General features: G+C 60.2%; 1 protein-coding gene across 2 annotated transcripts; it reads left to right on the top strand.

Moving 5' to 3' along the window:
- Positions 1-315: 315 nt before the first annotated feature.
- Positions 316-12571, top strand: ARID5A (AT-rich interaction domain 5A). 2 transcript variants are annotated; one of them, XM_045808997.2, is made up of 7 exons: positions 316-439; positions 7394-7509; positions 8962-9100; positions 9456-9508; positions 9993-10090; positions 10409-10568; positions 10961-12571. In XM_045808997.2, exons 1-7 carry the CDS (start codon positions 436-438, stop codon positions 12194-12196), a joined length of 1806 nt encoding a protein of 601 aa, XP_045664953.1. In that variant the 5' UTR covers positions 316-435; the 3' UTR covers positions 12197-12571. The 2 variants fall into 2 exon arrangements, with proteins under 2 accessions (XP_045664953.1, XP_045664954.1); XM_045808998.2 differs by lacking the exon at positions 8962-9100 and having other exon boundaries at positions 387-439.
- The last annotated feature ends 933 nt before the right edge of the window (positions 12572-13504 follow it).

Raw genomic sequence — 13504 nt, forward strand, 5'->3', positions numbered from 1 at the left:
GTCAGAGGCACTTTGCTCACCCCACTCAGCCCCAGTGCCCTACTGACGAGGAAGGAGGAATTTTCCAAGAGTGGTTTTGGAGCTAGTCCTGAGGCACAGGCAGCAGTGATTCCTGGGTGTCCTGCCTCAGCCCCTCTAAGCGAAGAGCCTACTTCAGATACCTGGGTCTCTGAGCTTGGGGAGACGAAAAGCGCACTACAACTCCCAGAGGTCCTCGGGCTCAGGGGGCGGCTCCCGCCCCCGCGCGGAAGAATTGGGCCCACCAACCGGAGCCCAGAGCGCGGCGGGGGCGGTGCACGGGCGTGGAGGGGCGGGGCGGGACTGTGGGGAGGCGGCAGGCTTGCGGCGCCCCGGGCCAGTTGCGCGGAGAGCGCGGGGTTGGAGAGCAGGGCGTGCGGAGGGTCTCGGGCGGGCGCCGAGGGACCTCGCCGGGCCATGGGTAAGAGGCTCCGTGGCCTGTCCCGGGACGGGGCTGGCAGCCCCGCGGAGAGGGCGACGTTGCCCTGCCGGATCCTCTCCGGGCCCTCGTGGCCGTCGGGGCCGCTAGGAGGGGCGGAGCGGGGCCGGGGGTGGACTCCCGGGCGAAGGCGCGGGCGACCTAGCCCGTCCTGGGGCGCCAGCGCCCTCCGCCCTGCGCGGGAGGAGTGAGGCTGGGTGTCGGCGCACACTCTTCGAAAAAAGGAGAGAAAAAGTTTTGGCGGCCAGGGGCTTCCCGGACGTTTATCTCGAAACTCTTTTCGTCGTCTTTTGGCTGAAATTTACCAAGTCCTGTACGGTTCTGTCATCCCACTTCCTGCTGTGGTTTCAATCTCGAGCTGGTCTCAGCTAATTTGTTGTGACAGGCTGTCCGCAGCAGTTTCTCTGCCTCCCAGCCCCCATTTGCCCCCCCCCGCCCCGCCCCGCCACATCCCCGCGGTTCTCAGAACTCGCCGGCGCCGCGGAGAAGAGGCACCGGGGTCCCTGGGCGCTCGCGGGGCGCTTTCCACTGCGGCCGCCGTTTCCTGAAAGTGACTCTGCGCGGGTTTTGAAGAACTTGCTCAATGCACTTTAAAGAATCAACTGTTCCTCTTTCAGCAGAGGGGTGTTCTGATCCTTCGGCGGTTACCGGCTTCCCGCCCCCTACCCTTTCTCTTTCTCTTTTCTCTTCCCTTTTCTCTTTTCCTCTCCGTTCTCTTATTCTTGTCTCCTGTCCATCCTCTTCTGCCCGCCGGCAGGAAAAAGATAGCTCCCCTCTTTGCTGTCGTCTTCTTTCTTGTGTTTTTCTTCTCTTTCCTCGGGTCTCCAAAAGGGACAGGGTGGTGGCCCCGGGAGTGATGGGGGGTGAGAGTTGAAGCTTAGGCTGCGAGCGTGCGAGGAGAGATGTTTGGCTTCTCGCTCAGCCGGAGCTGCGGAGTGGCCGCATCTCGGTCCCTCCGCAGAGTGTCCCGGGGGCGCCCTCAGGCGGGGTTCGGGTCCCCCAGCCCCGCCGACGTGGGGAGGGGGGTGGCGGGGCTTTCCAAGCGTCGGACCGCGCGGGCTCAGGGTGCGGGTCTGGGGGCACTGCGCTGGCCGGGCCCAGCGGCCCTTTGTTTGCCGGGTGGTTAGCCGCCGGAAAAGTCTGCGGGGCCAAGGGGAGGCTAACAGGTGCTTTCGCCCCCTGCGGAGGACCACTGTTGGGGGCGTCAGCGTCTCTGCGTCTAGCCTACACGCCCGTCTAGCCTGCGTGCCCGCCGGGACAAAGGAGGGGTGGGAGATGGTGGCTAGAGACTCTGGCCGGGAGAGAGTGGAGTTCCAGACTCCACCAGAGCCCCGGGCACGCGCCTGGGGCTAGAACTCTTGAGTGGCAGATGTAGAAAGGACCTCAGAGGATCAGGCCCTCTTTCTTTGGTATCCAGTCAGAGGAACTGAGGCTTAGAGTGAGGTCTGGCTGTGAGGGAGAAGCAAGCCTCCAACACCTCTCTCCTCCCTCTTGCTTTCCTGTTACCTGATGGTAAACTGGCCAGGTACTGCACACACTCCCCCTAGGCCCCTGGGGTCTCTGGGTGGGGGGTGGGGGGGTGGAAAAGCAGGAGGCCATGGAGTGCCCCAAGCAGGAGTTAGGCAGCCTTCCTCCCATCCTGGCTGTGTCTCTACTCTTGGGCCATGTCTTGGGCAAGCCACTGAGCCTGGTTTCTCCATAGGTGGAATGGAAACACAAAATATAGTTCACAGGGACATAGGAAACCATCCATAAGTGGAATTGTTACTGTTATCAAATACCTTCCAGACTTGGAGAGGCGGGACAGTGGGGAGTTAGCCTAGTCCGGAATAGGGTCTTTTAGGACATACCAGAGCTGGCAAAATGGGAACAGGCGTCCCAGTGGCGTTAGGAGTTGGTAGTCTTACATTTGGAGCTCCCATGCCCCCTACCCTTTTGTATTTCTCTCAAGACTGTCATCTTGGCCCCCGCTGCGCTCAAATGCTGTTGCCCCCAAGCCCCGGCTGAGACACTGAGGCAGGGCTGTGGGAGAGGCTGTGCCCTGTATTTTCAGGGGTCCCATATCCAGCTCGTCTGTCCTCAGTGCTGGCTGGAGCACAGCCCTTGGCAGCTCCTCCCTCCCCAAACTGCCCACTGGAGCGAGCACCACACCGAGACTCTGCCAGGCAGCCGGCTCCTGGGCCGCAGAGTGGACGGGCCGCCTCAAAGGCTCTCTTTGTTTCAGCTCCAGCTCAAATGAAGAGAAACTTAAGCCAACAACCTCGGGCGAGGTGGGGCCTTTTCTGCTGGTTGTTATTGAGACTGCTGTTACCATTATTGTCGTAATTGACGCAGTGCTCCCAGTGGGTGACTTTTCATGAAAGGAAGTGTTGCTTCCTTCCCATCACACCAAGGGTGAATGGGGCGGGGCAGGCCTAGAAAGAAGGGGGAGGAAGGGGGAGGGAGGGAGAGGGAAGAGAGAGGAGAGAGAGAGAGGAGATAGCTATAGGTGGTGCAGTCTGGCATTAGGTCTCTGACAGGCTCTGTGGCCTTGAACTAGTCACAACCCAAGCCCCTTTCTGTACTGGGAGCGTCTGAGACCAAGGGGCTCACACTTCATCCCTGCCGCTGTCTGTGGAGCACCTGTTCCTTGCCCCACGGTGCTCTGGACCGTGAGACACAGAGGGGCGGGGCGTGATCCCGACAGGCAGACCTCAGATCTCCCCATGGGGGGGGGGTGCGTACATTGGGGGGGGGGTCTGTGTACACACTCACACATTTGGCTGTGGTTTGTGTGGGAAGCCTTCTTCCTCACTTTGTTCTTGGAACATCGGACGCGGACGGGGAAGCTGCAGAGGCTGACGGTGAACCACGCGCCTCTGTGGAGTCAGAGCCCCTTCGCCCCTCTCCTGCCCCGCTCCTATCTGCTTTCAGCTTGTCTGCGGAGGCAGACTCTTTTTAGCAGATTAACAGGAGTGGTGTGATGGGAGATTGCAGACCCACTCGGGGCGAGAAGCAAGCCCACAACACCCTTTGAGCAGATAAGGAGCTTGGGGACTCCCTGCTTCCGTTCAGAACCCTGGATCTCAGGGTTCAGAGCCTTGGGACAGTCGGATTGCTGTGGTTGTGAATCCCAGCTTTGCCACTAGGAAGCTGTGTGACCTCAGGAGAGTTACTGAACCTCTGGGATCCTTACGTGTTGTGTCTGTAGAAAGGGGAGATAGTATCCACTGGTGGCTGGGCAGATTCAGTGAAGCAGTGTCCAAAACTGCCTAGTCCAAGGCCCCCCAGGAGCACTGGTTGGAGCTGGTGGAGTGTCCAGTATGGAGAGGGAAATAGGGGACGGCTTAAGAACAAGCAGCCTTCAGGGGGCGTCCTCTTCGGGAGTTAGTGACTTAAACCAACCTCTTCACTGCTGTGGTTTTTTGGACCTGGGGCTTAAGCTTGACTTCAACACAAGCCACGGAGTTAAACAGAAATCAGATTCCCAATACCAGAAGGGCCTTGGGCAGTCCCCCTGCCCAGCACTCTGCCGCCCCCTGCCCAGCACTCCTGGCACTCAGCGAGGCACTGAGTCACCAGGGGCTCATATCCTGGCCCAGCCAGAAGCCCCCTGTCCCCTTCCCAACAGTGACAGGAGGAAAGAGCAGCGGCTGTGGAGCCAAGTCTTACTGTAGGGTGCCAAAGCTTTTCTCACACTATTATCTAGCTGCACAAAACCTGAGGAATAAGCTCCACGGGAAACACGCAGGGCCTTTAAGAAGGAACGTCTGAGGACAGCAAAGGGAGGCCGGAATCTGTGAGACAGCAGTATCAGAAAGGTGTTACTTTTCTTCAAAGTAATTGCTAAATTTAAATGCAATTCAACCAAAACCCCAGTGGTTTGTTTTCTTTTTTAAGGGAATGTGATAAAGTTATCCTGAAGTTCAGAAAAAATGATTTAGAAAGACTAATGATAGGGGACTTGCCCTGTGGATAGTAAGCTGTTCTACAATTCAAATAGCGTGCACCAGTGCCGGCATGCCACAGTGAATGAAACAGAACAGAAAAGTCCAGAAACAGTTTCAAATGTGTTCCTTATCAGCCTTTAGATTATGGGTAGAGTAGCATTTCAAATCATTGGGGGAAGAGCATCACTCAGTCTATATTGGGACCACCTAACCACTGGGGGAAATAAGATTAGATCCCTATCTCACACCTTATAGATTCCAGGTGTGTTCAAAGTAAACAATGAAATAATAATCACTGTTATTGTCATTATCGCTTCCTGGATGGAAAAAGCCATGTCTGAATGACAATCTTTTGGCAAGCAGAGGTCTTCTCCTTGCAAAATGGATCCACCTCCCCGTTACAATAGGGCATCTGAGCTTTGTGATGAGAGTGGGACGGGTTCAGACTTAGTTTTCATAGCAGAACCCTTTTCCAAATGAAGATTATCTGGAACCCTGATCTACAAATGACTGGGGAAGGGAGGGTTTAGGGGAGACAGGGACAGGACAGAGGGCTTCTTGGAGAAAGAGGGGGCTCTCCCTCGGCTAAGAGTATGGAAGTGGGGGCCCAGAAGGCCCTGCTGGGCAGAGAGCATGCTAGCTAGCCTGGGCGGGAGAGAAGGGAGGCTGAGTTCATTTGGGGACTCAGCTGGACACAAAGATAAAGAGAGCGTTTCCCTTTGTGGCTCCAGGCAAGAGATCAAATCCTTTTCCTTTCTGGGGTTCAACAGCTCAGATTGGTGACCTCCTTTCCAGGTAACCCGAGTGCCCCACTCCAGGAGGTTTTCCTCAGTGTGGCCCAGGCAGAGCTCACCAACTCTGGAACCAAGCAGAAGGGACAGAGGTCCTCGGGCCCAGTGGCTCTCAAACTGGCTGCCCTTTGAGATCCGCTGGGGAGCTTTAAACTCTGATGCCCCCTGCAGAAGCTTAAACTGGGGTGGGGGGTGGGGGACACAGTCATCAGTGTCCTTAAAATGCTCTTTGGTGATTCTAGTGGGCCCTGGGCCTACCACCTTATGCTTTGGAGGCCGAGGGCACGACTTGCCAGGGGCACATAGCAAGTTTGCCGGCAGGATCCAGTGAGAAGCAGCAGTAACACCCCATGGAGGGACTCAGGATGGAGAGAGTCCTTTGATGCCCAGAAGCTGGGCAAGAGGGAAGGAAGGCAGAGAGGGTGTGAAAACAGGTGGAGGGGGCAGGGGGCAAGCAGAAGAGCTGGTGAAAGCAGGTGTGCCAGTGACCTGGGAGACTTCAGTTCGGGGACAGTGAGGAAAGGACTCAAGGGTGTTTCTCTCCCATTTCACAGAAGGGAAGACTGAGGCACAGAGTCACTGGAGAACTCAGCAGGAAAGGCATCAGCCTGCTGGGTAGGGTGGGGTGGGGTGGGGTGGGTTCAGTTGTTAACAGTTATTTCTGGCTATTGACCATGTCTTGAGTGGTCAGAAGCCAGCCTGAGAGGAGGGCCAGGGTGTCTTTCTTTTTGACAAGCCTTAGCATGGGTTTCTCCTCCAGGCTTGTTTGGACTCTTCATCAAGTCTCCGCACGTGTGACCTCTGTGGTGGGCACAACAGCAGCCACCGTGGTGGCGAGGCCAGGCCCCTTGGCCTGGTGGTCAGACAGACCTTGTTTTGAGCCCGGGTCTCCTAGGGAGACAAGCAACTTAGCCTCTCTGGCTTCAGTTCCCCCCTCTTTAAAATGAGCTCCCTTCTGAGACTACATCAGAGCCAGGGACCCACACAGCAGGAGTGAGGCGTGGCAAGCCCGGTGGCGGTGGCGCTTCTGTGAGCAGCTGCTGAAGGGGACACTCAGAGGCTCTGGCCCTGGGGGGGGGGGGTGCATGCTGGTCTGGGTTTATGGTTGTTATGGAGATTCTTTTTCTCTCTAGGACAGGCAGGGAATCTCAGAGGTGCCCAGCAGGAAGGATTTCCTGGGCTGGAGCAAACCAGGAGACTGGGGCAGTTCACACTAACAAAAAGGAAAGGCAGGTTAGAAAGAGAGAAAGGGTGATCTGACGACATGGGCTCCTGAGCTCAGGTGTCCCGCTGGCCCCGTCGGTGGTGCAGGGGTTTTTGCAGGGATGCAGGCGTTGTGTTTCTGCAGCCGTCAGCTCATGGCTGCCCTCAGAAAACTCCAGTCCTGCCCCATGCAGGTTGTGAGAGTCGTTCCCTCTCCCTGAAACCTGGCACCTACTGTGTGGGGTGCTGGGGGGCCTCTGCGGTGGGCAGTCGAGTCCGGGTAGCTGGGAGTCGCCGAGGTGACGCAGGAGTGCTGTGCTTGGCTGGGGGCTGAGAAAGGCCGCCCAGAGGAAGTGGCTTGTCAGGTGAGACCTGAAAGGTCACCAGACCCTTGCAGGTGAGAGGAGCAAGTGGCCTAATTAGGGGCAGTCCGAACTCTGCAGGTGCTCATAGAAAGGTCTGAGGTTTCATAATCAGGAGCTTCTAGTCTTCTCGATTATTCCTGGAGGATCCAAGTGCCCGCCATGGTGCTTTTGGACCCACAAACATGGGAACCTCAGCAGCTTTCCCACGTCGGCTGAGGCACTGTGAAAACTTTCGGCCTGTGTGTGGGGCAGGTTTCGGAGACAAGCTTTCCCTGAGCACCACGGCGCCAACCTTACCCTCCTGACTTGACCCTCGGGGTGGTTTAGGGTTTCCTTCAAAGACGTTGGGGGCTGGCTGAAACAGAGGAAGGAACAGCAGCAGGCATAGGGCCCAGTTGGGGGTGAGCCCCACAGAGAGGAGAGAGAGCAGAGTCGGCCACCAGGGTGAGCCCGTAAGTGCGTGTAGAGGGCCAGCCTGCATGCAACCAGGGGACAGAGGACACATGGCAGAAGGAAGAAGTCGCTTCCCACCTGTCAGGTTCCCATGGGGGGTGGGAGGACCTCTCCTCACTGCCAGTTCTTCAGGTCTGCATCTCAAGTGCTCGCTCTCTCTCTCCCTTCTCCTCCCCTTTGCTTCTCTCCTTGCAGCACCTCCTGTCAAAGGGAAAAGGAAACAGTCAGAGGAGGGCGATCCCCTAGACCCATCTGTGTCCCCTCAACCCGATGGTGAGCAAAGCAGGAGCCAGAGCCCCGTCCATCCGGAGGTGAGTCTGGCGACCCCTGGGGAGTCTCTTCCCTGCCCTCCCCCCTCCCCTGTGCACAGCCTCCCAGGTGAACCTGGGGACTCCCCCAGCTCTCAGGAGGGTGTGTTCCCTATCCTCCAGCCCCACAGTCTCGGGCCTGCATCAGGAGGTGTGGGAGCTGGGAGCCAGGGAGGGAGGACCCACCCGTCACCCGAGGCAGGGGTTCCAGACTTAGTTTTCCTAGCAGAACCCTTTTAGCAAATGATTTGCCTGGAGCCCTGATGAATAAAACAGGTAAAAGCACTGTCTTAGGATAAACCGCATGTGAATCCGTGCGTCCCTCCAAGTTCACGGCGCGCGTATCAGCATCCCTCAGACCACTGAGGCCGTTCTGGTGAGCGTAGTCTCAGGGAGCCATGGGTGACGTTGTAGAGCGTCCGCCCCCACGCCACTCCTTTGGCTGTTGGTTGGTGGCAGAGTCTGGGGTAAGAGTCCTGATCCACGTAGAAGAGTAGCGGCAGGTGGTAGCAGTTCTTAACAGCTTGCGTGGAAGCGGCGAGTCACGGGAGGAGCGGCCGAGAGCGCGCCTTCCTTCCGAGGCCCGCGTTGCACCAGCTGCCGGGGTCCCCAGCACATGACAGTGTCTTAGGGGGGACGCGAGAGTTCGTGTGCCATTTGTTATCAGGGGTCAGAAACACGGCAGTGGTACTTGCATATTGTGGGAACGCACGGCTCTCTGTACTGTTTCCGGCCCAGATGATTTATGTCCTTCCAGTGTTCGGGGCCTCGGACCCAGGAGCTGTCTGTTCTCGAAGCCCTGAGCCCCAGCCCGCCCACACCCCTCTGCCCTGAGCCACCAAACAAATGAGTAGCCTCAGCAGAAATGGCCCCTCTGGAGGCAGACAGCGAAAGTCCTGGGCATCTGACAGACATGTGTCGGGAACCCAGGGTAGGCCTTCACCACCCCGAAGGCAGGCACACCTGCGGCTCCGATGGGCAGGCCGCCATGGCGGAGGCTCGGTGGACACACGGCCCTGCAGTGCCAGAACACACCAAGCACTTTGTTCCTTCGGCTTTGACCGCAGGGGTCCCTGGGAGCCTGCCACCGGGAACTCACAGTCTGGTAGAGGAGCTGAGACGCAGATAAATCTAGAGCAAGATAGAGAAGTGGCCTGTGCCTGGAGAGAGCCTGAAGCTGCGGGGCTGCTCCTGTGGCCGGGCCTGGAGCCGGGCCCCCGTGGAGCCCGACCTGGGGTCCTGGGCACTAACAGCTGACAACTACGCCTTTCTGATGCCAGAAACAGGCACTCCGGCCCAGAGCTGTAAGCTGGGTGCCGGGGGCCTGCTCCCTCCTGTGGGAGCTTGCGGTTGGGGGCCACGCCCCACCTTCCTCCCCAGCAGCCAGTGGCTCCGCCTGTCCCCAGCCGCCCACCAACTGGGGGCTCATCCCAATGCCTCCTGTTCTTTCCCCAGGACTCCCCCGAGGCAGGCGGGGAGCGGGAGGAGGACCAGGAGCGGGAGGAGGAGCAGGCCTTCCTGGTCAGCCTCTACAAGTTCATGAAGGAGCGACACACGCCCATCGAGAGGGTGCCCCATCTCGGCTTCAAGCAGAGTGCGTCCCTGGGGTGCAGGCAGGGAGGGGGAGCCCGGCAGGGGATCCCGTCCAGGCAGGGTGTCGGGCAGGCACCTCCACTCTGGGCAGCCCTGGGCGATGCCAGCCCACAGGGGTTACACACAGAAAGGGCACCCCCGTCCAGGCACAGGGCTGCGGTGGGTGGGGCCGGATTTCTGTCCTCACCGGCCACTGGGCCCCCAGTGCTCAGGGCCTGGCCCAGCCATCCATTGCAATGGCCCTGTCCGGGTGTATGCTGGTTCTGTGCCTGCCCGACAGGTCCATGGAAATGGGCTGCCGGCTGCCCCTTCCCCCCACAGAAACTGACAGCGGCCCTGCCCTTTTTCTTCTCCAGTTAACCTGTGGAAAATCTACAAAGCAGTGGAGAAGCTGGGGGCCTATGAGATGGTAAGGAGGGTACCTCTGAGTCCTCAGCATGTGGCATCCCGCAGCCCATCCCCACTGTACCCTGTGGGGACCTGGGGAGGAAGAGCCTGTTCTGGGGACAGAGCTGTCCTCACGGCCAGAGAGGAGGAAGAGGAAGGTCCCAAATCCTGCCCCTTCTGCAGCTCTCCTGCATGCTGTCGGGAAGAGGGCCTGCCTTGCCCACTGGTACTTTGCTGTTCAAAGCAGTTTTCCTGTCTTCCCATCTGTTCTGTCTTCCCCCTGCCCCGCGTGCCGGGAAAGCTGCTTGGCCGGCAGTCAGCCGGCGGCCCCTGGGAGGGAGAACTGGCTAGCGGCCAGGGGAGCCCCCCCACACCCCCTGCCACTGCTGAAGAAGCAGCTGCAAAACTGCAGTCCTTGCCCCCATCCCTTGCTCCCCTGGAGCTGCCAGGACACCCCACCACCAGGGGAGCGCGCGTGGTCGTGCTCTCACGTGGTGCCCTTGCAGGTGACCGGCCGCCGCCTCTGGAAGAACGTGTACGATGAGCTGGGGGGCAGCCCGGGCAGCACGAGCGCGGCCACGTGCACACGCCGCCACTACGAGAGGTATGGCTGGGCAAGACCCCGGCTACAGGACACCTCGGCCTTCACCCCGGAGCAGGGCCCAGCTGTGGTGGGGCCAGGAGTGGGGGGCAGCGTGGCCATGCCATGGGCTGTCTGAGCAGCGCGCGCTGTGCTCATCCCAGCCCAGAGCCGTGCAGGGCGGCCGGGCTGCGGGCCTCACGGACAAGAGGAGGAAGAGCACGGGCCCCAGGGGCGGGCAGGGGTGTTCAGGGTGTGGGGAGGCCGGGTGCAGGGAGATGGGAGGTGTGCCGTGTGCCTGCCAGGCTGGCCTCCTGGCAGACACGCTCTCCTCCTCCTCAGGCTGGTGCTCCCCTATGTGCGGCATCTGAAGGGGGAGGACGACAAGCCGCTGCCCCCTTCCAAGCCCAGGAAGCAGTACAAGATGACCAAGGAGACCCGGGGGGATGACGGGGCCCCTGAGAAGCCGAAGAAGGCCAAGGAGGAGAAGCGGTTGGACCAGGTAAGCGCTGAGTCTGCCTGGGGCCACGAGCGGACCATGGGCCTCCCTCTCCCCTCCCGCGCCATGGCTGCAGAGCTCCCTGCCCAGAATACCCAGACCCTGCTCTGAGGGCAGATCGGTGGGGGGCTCCAGGGTAATGGCTGTGCAAGTTCTAATGAGGGGCCATGTCGGGTCTGAACTCCAGTCTGCACCTTGGTCACCAGGCCCTGGGTCCTGATACCAGACTGTGCCTGCTCAGAGGACAGGATACCTTTGGTAAACTTCTCACAAAGGTGCTGGAAGGGCTAACAGAGGCTCTTGGGTATGCCTCTGCACCCCTGCTGCCATGGGGTCCCTAGGTCAGGATACGTGGCTCACACCCAACCCTGAGGCATGGCCTTTTCTCCTTGTAGATGGTGCCTGGAAAGACGAAAACCGGTGCTGCCGCTGACCAGGCACGGCTTCCCAGCCAGGAGCCCCCCAGGGAGGGCGCGGAGCAGCCAGGCCTGGCCCTGGGGCCCTCGCTACCATTCGTGGGTGCCAGCGGCTGCCCTGAGGCCTACAAGCGGCTCCTGTCCAACTTCTACTGCAAAGGAACACACGGCATCATGTCACCACTGGCCAAAAAGAAGCTCCTGGCGCAGGTGAGCAAGGCAGAGGCCTTGCGGTGCCAGGAGGAGGGCTGTCGCCATGGGGCAGCCAGCCCTAATGGGGACCCCCAGGCCTCCCCAGCTGTGCTCATCTCAGAAAGTCCACAGAGCCCAGGAAAGCCGGCTGAGAACTCCAGGCACCGGCTGAGCCCTCAGGAGGGGTTACAGGCCCCTGGTGGCAGCCTCAGGGAGGCTCCAGCGGGTCCCCGCCTGCCAGCCCCCATCTTCACTGGCTGTTTCCATGCGTACCCCACTGAGGTGCTAAAGCCCGTCAGCCAGCACCCCCGGGACTTCTTCCCCAGTTTTAAAGATGGGGTGCTCTTGGGGCCTCCTGGCAAAGAGGAGGGCCTGGCGGTCAAGGAGCCCCAGCTGGTGTGGGGTGGGGACGTCAGCCGTCCGTCTGCCTTCCATAAAGGTGGCTCTAGGAAGGGCAGCCCCTACCCCAAGCCCAAAGCCTGCTGGGTGTCCCCCATGGCCAAGGTCCCTGCCGAGAGCCCTGCTCCCCTCCCTACCTTCCCTAGCAGCCCAGGCCTGAGCACCAAGCGCAGCTTGGAAGAGGAGGGCTTTGCTCATGGTGGCAAAAAACTGCGGGCCGTGTCTCCCTTTCTTAAGGAGGTGGACGCCAAGGAGTGTGGGGCCAAATCCATGGGGTCTGGCTTGGCCGTGTCCTGCCTGCTGGGCCCCGCACTGGGGCCTGCCCTCCCCGAGGCCTATAGGGGCACCATGCTGCGTTGCCCGCTGAACTTTGCCGGCGCCCCGGACCACTTAAAGGGCCAGGCCACACTCCCCTTCAGCCCCCTGGTCATCCCTGCCTTTCCGGCCCACTTCCTGGCCACGACAGCGCCCTCACCCATGGCCACGGGTCTGATGCACTTCCCGCCGGCGTCCTTCGACAGCGCCCTTCGCCACAGACTTTGCCCAGCCTCGTCCGCATGGCACGTGCCACCTGCTGCAGCCTACGCAGCACCCCACTTCCTGCACCTCAACACCAAGCTTTAGGTCTGAGCCTGCAGTGCTGTGCTGTGCGGGGTCTGAAGTGGCCCGAGCTGGGAAGGCACCGCCCAGGGTCTGGGCCGGAGCCTAGTCCCCAGGAGAGCGTGGCTGTGCCCGATGCAGGAACGCGCCCCTGCGTGGGCAGCCTGGCACAAAGAGGAGGCCGTGGGAAAACCGGGTTTGTCTCAAGGAAGCAGGCTGAGCCTGCCCCCCGCCCCAGTTGTTGTGGGGCCTCGGGAGAAGACGGTGCCCGGCTGGCGGCTCCCGGCGAGGTCCCCAGAGCGGAAGCCAGGAAGGTGCTGAAGGGCTGAGGGGCTGGGTAGCAGCTTGAGGGATCCAGGCTGCCCATGGAAAATCCAATAAAAGACCAACGTGAATCCACCCGGCCCTGAGGTGTGCATGGTGTGGACCTTCCCAGGGGCAGGGGAGGCTGGGGCGGGCTAAAGGCTGGGGGAGCCAAAGAGAGAGACCTACGTAGCACCCACTCAGATCTGAAATGCCCCCACCCCCACTGAAGAGCAGGACCCGAAGCGGAACTTGGCCTCCTGTTTATACTTCAGCAGGTGGTGACGTTTGTCCTGTGCCTTCCACCCACTTTCCTAGGAGAGTCTCAGGATGGCCGTCTGTTACCTTCCTCATATAGATGGGGGCCTGAGGTTCAGAGAGGGCTGGCCACTTGTCCTGGTTCCTCCAGCAGGGAAGCGACAGAGCGGAGTTAGGCACTTGGGTGTGACTCCAGTATTCAGAGCAAAGCCACAGGACCCCAAACAGTGAACGGTAGGGTGAGTCCTGCAGCTGTTAGCAGCTCCCCTGGGGGCAGAGAGTGTGAGCAGGGAACCTGAATGGGTCTGTCTGGATGACTGCTGAATCCTCCCAAAGCCCCCATCCCAGCCCCCCTCGCCTGCTGCCCAGGGACGGACCAGGAGGTTCCCGTCGTGGGTAGGCACCGAGAGGGAAAGGGCAGTGAAGTGGCTAGGATCTTGGCCTGGGCATCGGCCTTCTCAGACCCTGCAGCCTAACACCCTCCTTCCTAAAGGCTCTGGGGAGCAGTGGGGGCCATCTGTCTGAGTAAGAGGGAGGGAAGAAGGGAGGGCGCCTTTCCAAGGCTTCCCTCCCCTCCCCAGGCTGCCTGTTCTCAGAAGCCAGGTGGAGCAGCCCTCTGAGCTTCATACGCTAGTGCAAAGGCATTACTGCTCTTAGATGCCCGGATAGTAGGTGTGGGGCCAGGGCCCCGGCTGCCAGCCTCAGATTGGTCAACGGTGCCCTTTGACCTCCACTGCTGGAACTTGCCCAGCCTTCTGGGATACTCAGGAG

Source organism: Ursus americanus, chromosome 7, assembly GCF_024610735.1.
Source record: "Ursus americanus isolate L20-20 chromosome 7, mUrsAme1.1.p, whole genome shotgun sequence".
NCBI classification, from domain to species: domain Eukaryota; kingdom Metazoa; phylum Chordata; class Mammalia; order Carnivora; family Ursidae; genus Ursus; species Ursus americanus.